This window comes from Megalops cyprinoides, chromosome 13, assembly GCF_013368585.1.
Source record: "Megalops cyprinoides isolate fMegCyp1 chromosome 13, fMegCyp1.pri, whole genome shotgun sequence".
Taxonomy (NCBI): Eukaryota; Metazoa; Chordata; class Actinopteri; order Elopiformes; family Megalopidae; genus Megalops; species Megalops cyprinoides.
This window is the reverse complement of record NC_050595.1, coordinates 13,064,605-13,076,733: the sequence shown is the minus strand read 5'-3', so window position 1 is coordinate 13,076,733 and position 12,129 is coordinate 13,064,605. Positions and strand designations below refer to the sequence as shown.

The window sequence follows — 12,129 nt, the reverse complement described above, 5'->3', positions numbered from 1 at the left end:
TCTCCCACCCCAAAAATAGGTAGATGTCAGTCAGTTTGCTTTTTTCTAATGTGAGAAAGCTTGTCACACTCAATATTTTTTTATTTTGCCATGTTGCCATACGTATTTATATGCGAAATTGTTCCTTGCAAGCAGTGAAAATGGCCTGCTTACTCTGCATGCCTAATTAACATATAAAACACAATTTCTCTGTTTATCATTGCAGCGATGCCCACCGTGAGAGACAAAAAACTGATATACCTCTAATTATGGCAGCCAACATTGCCAAATCTTTGAACAAGCTGTCATTCAAGAAGCAAGAGACAACATGCAGTCAAGGGAACTCAGAAAATGTATCTTTTACTTTTCAGATCAAGAGTGTACCCTTACAGAAAAATGAGAAAACGAACATAAAACATTTAACATAAAAAGCAAAGGATGAGAAAGAAAGAAATATGAGACAGAAAGACATTGCAATTTCTGAAAATACATTTGATTGTCTTGTTTTTATGCACATTGGGAAAGCAACTTCTGTTCCCTGTGGTGCTATTATTTGGTATTGTTTCTTAATTTGACATTTTTCATTCATATTCCAACCAACAGTTTACTGAAGTATCTGACAAACACATTTTTCATAGATTACTAATCACTGTACATTTTTCAGAAATGGGATTTCATATAGAACTCTCTAAAATACAACTATTGACTATGACTGTTTTGATTTCGTAATGACAGGTACTATAGTTAGTGTTGTATAGTAAGTACCACCTGGAGGGCAGTTGGCATCAGCGTGAATTCAATGCTGTTTCAGCGTTCTCTCTGGATGGCAAAATGGGAACACTACATTTAAACCCAAGAGGAATGTTGCTGATTCCAGTTATTCTCATAAAAGTACAAGTGAGACAGACAATAGCTTGAGAAAAGTACTGAATGCACTTCACAGACATAAGGCTTAAAAGGCACTGACTGCAGCAAAACTGTCTGCATCAGGGCCCCATGAGATACACAGCCAGGTACCCTACAGGTAGTGTGTGTCACTGAGTGTGCTCCAGTCTATGCTACAGTATGTGCTCAGAACTCATCCCTATACCTGCAGCAATAATAGCCTGGCAGACATCTACAGTACACCCCCTGGAGGCATTAAGGTGCCCTCACTGAAGTTACACTGTCATTACTGTGATTTTTAATGTTGCCGGAAAATGTTGCCAAGTTTTTTGTATGACTCTACTGGAGGCTGAACCCACAGCCTACTGGTGTAAGGGTTGACATTAAACCAGCAGGTCCCCTCCTGCAGCAGGGGTAAAAACAATTCAATCAGTCTGAATATGATATGGATCTGTATAGGCATATCCTAGCTGGGACTAAGGGATGTTTGCCCAAGGTTAGTTTCCAAAATACAGTGGCTGACTGAGATCGGAATGCATACTCAGAATGCAAGTGTAGTGTCCTAATTAAGGACGTTGAGAGTCTTCTCGGAACAAATGCTGCATGATCTGTGCTGCATCACTGTTCTCCACTTCAGCCATGTTGATCAGAGGAATGGCATTATATATTTGTCCAGAGAGGGCGGAAAAAACCTAAACTGCACCATACTCACTAATTACACTCCCATACAATTTTAGATAAATCACAAATTTAGATTAAACTGATTATTGAAAGGATCACAAGTCTAAATTAGAAGTTTCTAAACTTAAAACATACAAAAAAATGACAAAAACTGTCATCCAATTCAAATCTCACCAGTCTTCATTCCAGACTATGGGAGACAGCCAGAGAATCATCCCTTAAATTTCTGAAACATTTTAAAATGTTCAGTAAAATATTTCCCCCATGCCTTCTTCCCACTTCCCATACACCACCTTAGGACAATGATTCTCCTCCTTGCTACTGCAGTATCTATAGCTACAAAACTAACAAGATAAAAACAACATGCTGGGGCAAAATGCCTTCCAATGATCCTTTTCCACTTAACTGTGAATGGTAGCTGTTTAATGGCCCATTGTGGCCCTTTTTTGAATTTCTGGTTGAATTGTCAGTCTGCTGTTGGTGAAAGTGTCCTGAAGTTGTCCAAAGTTACAGAGTGGGGGCCTGTTTTCTTCTTTGTGGTTTTATTTACTTCTTGCTCCGGTAATGGGCGGCCACCACCAGGTAGCTGTCGGGAGTGAGGTCCTTGATACTGGGCGACTTGTTGGCCACGGGGGAGGTCTTGCCCTCCACACGAGAGATCTGCAGCATGCGGCATGGGTCATGCTTCAGCAGGTAGCTCTCGAAGGTCTCCCAGCCACCCCCAACACGTACCATCACATGCTTGTTGTGTAGCATCTACATGGAATAGAAAAGCAAAGATATAAGATCAGTTCAACAAGGAAATGTCTTCATTCAACATGGATTTTTCTAGTTTTGGATACAGGATGCTGGCTTTGCCACACTCTGTTGGTAGCATAGTCAGGACATACCTGCCTAACAGCACATAATGGCCAAAGGCATCATCTTCTGCCAAAATGTGCAAAAAGATTGGTGAAAGTAGGGTAAGAGTCAGGAAAAAAGAAAATAATTCTGGGTATAAATGGAGTTAAGAAGCCACCAGGGCAGGATTTGAATGCTTGTCTTTACATTCACCTGTTAGCGATAATACATGATGTCATCAGTGCTGCAAACCATCCAGGAAGTTATCCCCATTGTGCTCTCAAGAGCAGGTGCAATGGGGAGATAGACCAATAGACCTTTAAATGTGGGACATATTTAGATGATCACAGCTCTGTCTTGGCTTAAATACCATGTCAGACTGTACAAACTGTCCATCATCATGGGTTCCCTGTCTTTATACTGCATACCACTCTGTATTCCACCTGAGTCAAACCTATCCAATAACAATGTTATTAACTCAAGTGTCTCCAGCTTTCATTTAAATCCTATTTAATCATTTCTTGGTTGAGTGACTAAAACAGAAAATTGCACCAAATTTTGACACTTTCTTCAAGACACTTGCACATGTAAAAATGGCACGCTAACAAGGCTGAAAGCCAGAGGGCTACTAAGTTGAAAGTAGGCAATTATAGTTTGAGATCTATACACCCGCCCTACATACACAACTACACTACACAACTCTGTCTACACAACTCCCTGGTAAACCTTAGGTACTGATACATAGCTATATGACAGGCCAGAGGATGCTGTGGCTTATACTATGTGGCTTGCACACAGTGAAGAGGAAATCCAATTCATCAAAGTAGGGAAAGGTTCATCACCACTGAAAATCTGTGATGGGGACAGCGCCGGCAGCACTTTTTCACAGCGTGAGAACGTGATTATCGATTCAGCACCCAATGAGTGTGGTGTAGCCAGGGGCCCTGACACCTCTGTCTGCTGTTCCCTGCACCCATATCAGCTGAAACCCCATCTGCTACCTCACTGACCACCCTGTCTTCAGTGATAGGAGTACCTCAGCAAGGCAGGAGGGCTTCAACAGATCCTTGCTGATAAAGACACAAAAGCATGAAGACACAAATAAAGACAGATAAAGACACAAAAGCATGAAGATTAAAAACAATAAAATAGTACTGCATGATGTAAAACTCAGTCTTTCAGTCTCTTAATTTTATCTGAGCGTTGGGTCAAGCTATTGCTCATTCACAACATTTCAGGAGTAAAAACAATGTCCCTTGATTGTTTCATGAAGTATGACAGATCTCTCCTTTAATGAACATGTTCTTGGTCAATGGCAGCAAGAAACAATCAGGCAAACATGGCTCTTATATTAGTATAACTATGGCCTTGCCTTGTCTGAAATGCATGGGATTTCTAATCTTGGACACATGGAGAAAACAAACTAACACACAATGATGATGAGGATTGTCAACTAGAACCTTTCGAGCCACAGTACCTGGCACACAATCGTTTCTTTGTGCAATGCTTATCTCAAGCACCTTAGATGGTACAGGTAGATATCTAGCAGTCTTGGTGTTTGTCTATTTTGAGAATGCATTCAGCTCACTATACCATAGTAGGTCTACATTTTTAGCAATGACAAAATCATCCTTCAAGTCAAGCCAACCATGGTTTGTTCCATTTCCAACTATTTACTCTATAGCAAGGCTGAAATGAACTTGGAAAGGAGTAAGGAACAAGTAAATGCCTTCTAGTTTGAGGTCTTCTATTCACAGTGAACAGAAAATGGAATTAAATGTTCTGTTTTCTGCTGTCTGCTGCCATTTGAAAATAAGCCATAAATAATGGGACCCTAAGAATTTATAATGTAATAGTTGTCTTGTCTTTTTAATTATCTGTGTTGGGCCTGAATGGTTTCCCAGTACCTCCATGTGTATACTATGCTTGGTGTGGTTTCCTGTGGTAAGGTTATCAGAGCTCCTTTCCATGGCTTCCAGACATGCTTCCCACAGAAACAGACCCGCCCTTCCTTCTCTGTCTGATCCATCCTTTTCTGTATAAGGGCATCTTGGGACTCATTACCATCTAATTAAATATTTATAGCCCTGCCTTTCTTTGATCAGTAGCTCCCATAAAGCCTCGTGCCAGGACGAGACGGCCTCTTTAAGATCTCATCAAGCTAAATGAAAACTGCTTCACTGCCCCAGCTGTGCGCAAAACATAAACAAGAACGGGGACAATCCACCACACAACTACACACACAACGTGCATGCCTGTTCTCATGCAGTCATGAGTATTGTTTAGTTTTACACATGTGCAAATGCAGACACAAGCACAAATGCAACACAGATATTGACACTCATAGCACACTCCCAGTACACATGTCCACATAAACACACATAAATTGCAGAAACATATGGACAAAGTGGTTGCTTGCTAAGGGTCTAAATTATTGTACCAGATCCTGGCTTTTCTCTGCTCCTTCAATCAACCTCAGCAGCCATTCATTGGACCAGTTTGCTCTAGATACATGTTAGTACATTGAACTGTGGTATCGGATTCAAAATGCTGAGAATCTTATAATTTCACTTCACCATTTTCAGTTCACTCCTGCTGCTACACCTACAGAATTGTCCCCCTACACCTGCTGCTGCCTGGCATGGTACGGTCCCTGGTTGGGTGCCATGGCAACAGCTCCTGAACATAAATAAATATATAAATAAAGGCACTGGCGCATTTTTACAAAACTGGCAGCTCAGACACCCGCATTCCCAAGAGGCCTTGCACAGCCATCCGTCCTCCTGTCAGCGGCAGCCCCCCCTCTCCGCCTTATCAGCGCTAACCCCTTCATTATGCCGCCATTAAGCCCCTGGTAAAACAAGCAGATTTATGGGCCTCCCCCTCCCCACCCTGACTGCTAATGGGCTGATTGAATGTTTCGGGGGGCTGCTCCTGTATGGAGTGTGAATATCCCACTCCTGGTCATTTCAATTACATTACCGCAGAGCTTCTACAGCCTTATCTGCCACAGCTGTTCACAAGAAGATTAAACTGTCAGGGTTGGTGGTGGGGTCAAGTGTGACAAGATAAAAAAAGGTGGTGGGGAGGAGGGGGGGGGCTTTCTTTTATAGGAAGAGCCAGACAATTTTTGCTGTTCTCAACATGACAGGTATATAGTCTATTGAAATGACTGACAGATCATTTAGTGTGGCTGAAATCAGGCCTTTGTGTTTTGGCTGAGCTTGTCACCAGATAAGCTGTTTATGCCAGTTGACGCACTGTACACAGACTGACAGAGGTTTGAATGCTGTAATAACTACAGGCTTTCAGACATGGTTTTGACTCATACCTATAAGAACACAAAAAACATGGTTGATTTGTTTAGGTTTACCAAGCTCAAGTCGCAGAATGAATCTCGCCCTGTCGCCCTGTCCCAGTATGAAAGACAACCTGTTTCCTTTACATTTACTCCAACAAAGAGATGAGACGTCCAATGTAAATGAGAGCTGTCAGAGATTAGGATCTGTTAGTGATAGCTAACAAATATGCATGCTGCACCCCCCTCCGCAATCCCAGCATGCTTCTACCCACGCTGGCTGCAAGGGTCTTCCTGACATCAACACCCCCTCCCACCAAGAGTAAATCCAAGCATTTGTATTCCACTCGTCTCCTCCTGCAGAGCGCCTGCTAGGGGATTCTCCCGTTGTCTCCGTGAGCTGGATATTGATTCATCTCATTCACTCCTCGCGAGAATGTTAAAGATGAGGTGTCTGCACACAAGCGCCCTACAATCAATGTCAGCCTTTGCTTATCAAGCTGAAACGATGAAGGCAAAAAGCAAATCTGTGAATGTGTTGAGGCAAAGTATTCCTCACCCACATGTTCTCGTGGACCAGAGAATTTGGAAGGACCCCCCCACAGTATTAAAACCGCAGGAGTGAAAGAGCCCGGAAAGAGAGGAGGCAACATGACAGACGGCTTTCCCCCTTTCCAGTTCCGCAAAATGAAGCCATCTCACCCTTCAGCCATGTAATATCATCAAACATTTATAAGCCTCTTATAAGGATCAATCTGAAGGGACATTAGCGGGTCAGTGTTGCCAATGAAGGACGCATACCCCCTGGCTCTGTGACTGGGAACATAATGGGCTTTCCACAGAAAGGGGTTTTCAATCACGCTCCTTGGCCCAGCTGGGAGCCGGGCCTGAACAATGACAGCTTCCCTCTCCAATGTGCCCAGGTGAAGGCATTAAGTACCTTGAGGCCCCAGGGCAGATTGGCAGCCTCCCACAAGCCCGCTACACATCGCAATGCTGTGCCGAGGTCCAAAGGTCCTCCAGGCTCATTTCCCCAACTCATTTCTCTACCCTCAGTGGCACTAATGCCCCTCCTCCCAGCCTAAATCTTAGCGGCTATGTCCTGAAGGACAGGTTTGAGCCTGTCTTTATAAGCCTAGGCCCTCTGGCTGTTGTCAATAGTCAGGTTTTCCTGCTGATGTTTGACTGCCCATTGATTTCCCCAGGGGGGGCTGAAGTGACCTGATCTGAATAACTCTGGAGAATGCCATCAAAACTATGAGCGGAGTGGAGACCAAGCTTTGCTAAGAAAAATATTACAGTATCAGTCATTTACTGTATTTACTTCTCACAGGTCCTTCGCCAGGTCAATGTACAGTGCCTGTATTTCCATCCAGCACACATTCAGAGGCACTGCTGAATGGGTCTCTAAAAACCAAAAGAAAGATTGTTGTTTATGGAGACTGGACCATCTGCGCTGAGTCATTAATCAGAAGCAACCCAATGGGGCCCTGCATTCTGATTAAGACATGTCAGTCCACGGCTCATTTCTATGCCAGATGTGCCACCAGACACAAATGGGCCCGTTTTCAAGCAAATGAGCCCAATTAGGCCCAAACGGGTCCAACCAGTCAAATCAGGCCTGAATAAAAGGCCTGCATCTCTAATAATACATAACACACACACACACACAAAGGTTGGGGAGATGAAACGCTTCACACAGTTACAGCATTTGTCATCTATTTCCTGGGTTCAGTCCAAAGCTGAGTCACATCAATAGTACCTGTTGACTCTCTGTCAAACCGTATTATGGACTGGGTCTACACCCATTCCATGAATAGTCATCACACTGAGGACACCCCAAATATGTGCAGCTACTTTACACAACTCAATGATAAGCTATGGCTACATATGCCTGCTTTGCATCTATATGGCTTCTGTTACTTGCTGAGCAGGGCTGCATTGGGCCTAGATCTTGCTGTATTGTCAACATATCTGAGAATGACACCTTACTCTAGGGTGCATCAGCAATTATGTTATAGAGTATTCAAGTCCACTAACCCCCCACATCCCAGTGATATTGCGGTTTTCTTCCAGTGCAGGGGTATGAAACTAATTTTCTTTTACTGTAAGCTGTCCACAAATGTGCCAGTGTGCCACTCAAGTCCAAAGGGCCACAATATGATGAAATCATACGTAAACAGTAGACACAGTAAGTCGTAAGAGACTTGTGTAAGATTGTTAATAAACTGTATGGTTGAAAGACAATAATATTTAGGTCTTTAGATATTGTCATTTAGAAAGAGTAATATGATTGATGGATTTTGTGAAACACTCTTACAGAACTTTATATGAATGACAGAAAACATACAGGCATATTTTTCTTTCAGGCAACACACAATTTGCCATCAAACATTGTTAAATAATTTCATAGTGTAGAAAGATGAACCAAAAATCAAATATCATTTTGACACACACGAGTTAAACATTGGGAAGACAAAGGCAAGGTGGGTGGAAAGACAGTTGTCTTCTTTGAAGTACAAACTCACCATCTTGGTGATATCTTTATTATAAGCTAATTTGATTCAGCACCTTTCCGCTCAAAGGCAAAGGATGTACTTGGATAGAAATACTGACAGATTTATTCATGGCCTTTGATCGATCCCCTCCTATTGTTGAGTTCCTGTCTTGTGGTTAAAATGGGGCATTGCTTTTTGCATATAGTAATAGATCTTACACAAAAAATGACTGAAGGAAATATCGAGCTGATCTGTAAGACAAAACTATTAAACCTCAACTTAGTTATTGTCTTTAAATACATCATACTTACAATGCAGAGAGCAGTGTAAGGTGTTTTTAGAAAAGAAGAAAAGAAAGTGTCAAATTCTAATAAAATTAAGCTCCCTTACCCCAAGGACCAAGACAAAGGTTTCATGTATCACTTCACTATATAAAATTACAATCTAAAGATTGTCATCAATCAAATCTATATTGTCCCTGCTGAGCCATTTTAGCTGCATAGCTGTAAACAACATACAAGAGACCATTACACACAATACACAAAAATGAAAAATATAATTATGTAGTTTCAAAGGGGAGCCTTCACCTGTCCCCTAAAAACTTATAAAATGTTTGCTAGCAATGTCCTCTATGTCAGTGTTTCTCAAACCTCTCCTGGAGTACCCCCTGCCCTGCAGGTTTTAGATCTCTCCCTGCTCCAACACAGCTGATTCAAATGATCAGTTTGTTATTAAGCAGCTTCAGGAGTTCATAACGAGTGGATCATTTGAATCAGCTGTGTTGGAGCAGGGAGAGATCTAAAACCTGCAGGGCAGGGGGTACTCCAGGAGAGGTTTGAGAAACACTGCTCTATGTTATATTTGTGTAAATATGCAAGTCAGGGGATCCTTAATTGTCTCTTCCATTTACCACATTAACAACAGTCCGATGAAGTTCCACCAGCTTCATTGCAAACAGGTTCGTTGTGATTGCCATTGTCTTTGTAATTGTGAGTGTGTGTGTGTGTGTGTGTCTGTGTGTGTGTGTGTGTGTGTGTCTGTGTGTAAGCCAGCAATTGGCTATCGAGTCATGCCTTCCTTAATCAGGAGATTTAAAACAGGTGTGTGGCTGGAGTAAGGAGTCACATTGTTCAGAAGTTGGTCTGATTGTGGCTGTGTTCAAATGTCTGTGGTTTGTGTTGTGTTTTTAAGTAAATAATTGTATTATTTTTGTACTTTTGCTCATTCTACGTGTTTTATGAGCAGTGCATTGGCCAATACTACTACAGTAGGCCACAGAAAGGATTAAAAACTACTGTCACACAGCATGTACTGGTATCCTGTTAAAATGGTGTGTAAGAGGAAAATTACTGGATCAAACTGCTGTTATTTAATTGCAGCACTTCATAGATACATCTTTATAACTATCCTTGGTTCAGCAAAACAAGAATAAGAAAAAATATATCTTCAATAACGTATGATTATAACAGGATATTTGCAAACTATGAGCATGCCCCCTCACCCCCTGCCCCTCCCCCCCAGCCCTACTAATGAAAAAAAAATCCATTCTCTCTTGTTTTATTTCTTACCTCCTAATTGGCTCTGCTCACTAAGCCTCCATTTCCAAGTGACAAACCCTGCAGTCCTTTGATAGCTGAGATGATTATAAAATGCAAGAGAGGGGATGAATGCTATAACAGGCCCTTATTTAATGAGCAACCCAATTTAATCACACTGTTAATGTCTTTGCGATCAAAATCAATAGAGCCTGCTTTGTTAGAAGCCAGCGCAGAATGAATCTGGGACCTCAACACTACTCTGCATGGATTCTATGGCCTTTTCCCTGGAAATGCCCAACGAGTGGCTATTATCAGTTTGGAGGATGCATGAACAGGTAGTGCCCTTTTTACTGTGGTGAAAGGAGCGGGGCAGCGTGTGTCAGCACTAATGAATCAGGGCTTCGACTGATGGCTAACAAGGAGCACGACAGGAGCTTTGGTAGTTTTCAGGCTGCTGACTGATAATTCAGCAGTTGGAGACAATGATTTTCTCACAGGCTTTCACAGATCACCAACACTGTTTTTATTGTGGAAGATTAAAAGCATGGAAGAAACAGTTGCTGACACCTATTAACATGACAGATCAATGTGCTAAAGATATTACAGCACCCCATATTCACTCTGATCATAAGACTTTTCTAGAAATTTAAAAATATAAAATATATTTACGAGCTACTGCTTAAAGTGTTTTTGAATTGTCTTTGGAGACCTCTAATTATTCTTTTAAAAATTCATGCTGCTCTCTGACACTTTTGTGCTTGGTCAACTATAGCAGACAAAAAGCTACATGACTAAAGACCTAAATCATAAGCATGGGAAAGAAACAAATCGCCTTTTCTTTTTTCTAAAACTAAGAATCTAAGTCCAGAAAAGCTATTCTTCAACTTTGTATCATTTCTATTACTTCTGTTACGTTCCTCATTTATTTCTCTGTTCTGATCTTTCCAAGTATGTATGCTTCAACTCTGGTTTATTTCCCTGTATGTAATCAAGAACCCGATTAAGTTCATTAATATCTTTAATGAGTACCGTCTGTAGTCAGCTATTTCTGAAATGATTTTCTGTCAATCAGTTGCTAATTAGCACTCCAGGGTATCCTGCCGTGTCTATTTTTTTCATGTGCCTAATGTCACTAACTCTACAAATAGATTTCCTATCAACTATGGAAACTCATAGAGAATAGAATAAAGCGGACATTTCCTAAACAGTTTTCAATAGAGACCTCCGGAAAATATTTGTGTGTGTGTATATATATATATTTAACGGAATATATTAATATAACTATTAATAAAGAGAGAGCACCCAATCATACGAACTGGAAAAAAAAAAAAACTTGGAGACACAAGAGGATGACAAATGATGCATAGATGTTTTTAATTACAGGCTCACGGCGAGAATGCTGGCAGACGAACAGGAGCGCGAGCGAGACACAGGTGCGCGCGCTCCTCTGACCTGACGACATTGCGTGACCCGCTCGCGTGTCGCAAACAAATAGCGAGCCGCGTTCCGAGCTCGTGAAAGGTATCCTTGGGATTCTATTTATTCGCGACAAAAGGGGGGAGCGCTGCGCCCCTCACGGAGCACCGCTCAGCGCTGCTCGGAGTTCCGACTCATTCGTCCTTGGTTGCTGAGCAACGCTGAAAGACGGTTGGAAAAAAAAAAAGAAACTCGGATGCCTTTTTTTTTTTAATAAAGGCTGATGATAAAGACATTTATTTCTTTTGAAAATATTTTCTCGCAACCCTGTCTTGCAGATGTGGTATTCCAGTTTTATCGAGTCAACGCCTGTGCGTCGTTTGGTTCACCTAAAAGGGCACTCCCACTCTCCGATTTACGTTTTCCGTATGGTAGGTGCAGCGGCTTGATATGTCATTTGGCCGCAGTGGACATAATAGGGTATCGAAACATAAAACAATTCGAGACTTTATTACTTTTTTGAGGGAACAAAGCACTACACCCATTAGACGTCATGGATCTGAGCTATCTAGAAAATCTGTGACTACATATTAAAGGGGCGATTCAAAATAATAATTTTGTTACGATGTAGCCTACCTTACCTTATCTTTGATTATTGGTATAAAACCATCTTACCCTGAATCAAGTTTATGCAAGGTGCATATCTCACACAAAATGTCACATATGAAGTCCTTGATTATGGTATACTAAAGCCTCTTATGACAGTGTTTAGTTCAATAAAGGCATGGAAGTGTGCTCCCCTTAGTAACATTCCCAGGTTTTGAAGTAGGACGCATCTAAAAAAGGCTCTTACTTATACCGGCTGCTCCTTTGCTGATCACAGGACATTTACACCATTTCAGCCAAATAGCCTCAAGCATTTACAGTATAATGCAGTGTTCACCTTCACACACTGTAGTGCCATCCCCAAACCCTGAACAGAAGTGGGGAAACA

The 12,129-nt window shown here is 41.7% G+C and overlaps 1 protein-coding gene across 1 annotated transcript in view; it reads right to left on the bottom strand.

The window, feature by feature from the left end:
* Positions 1 to 1,986: 1,986 nt before the first annotated feature.
* Positions 1,987 to 12,129, bottom strand: part of LOC118788374 (growth arrest-specific protein 2) — a 50,702-nt gene continuing 40,559 nt past the window's right edge. Inside the window, exon 8 of the mRNA XM_036544344.1 lies at positions 1,987 to 2,301. Coding sequence (XP_036400237.1) covers positions 2,092 to 2,301 — 210 coding nt within the window. The 3' untranslated portion in view covers positions 1,987 to 2,091. The remainder of the gene's footprint in view (positions 2,302 to 12,129) is intronic.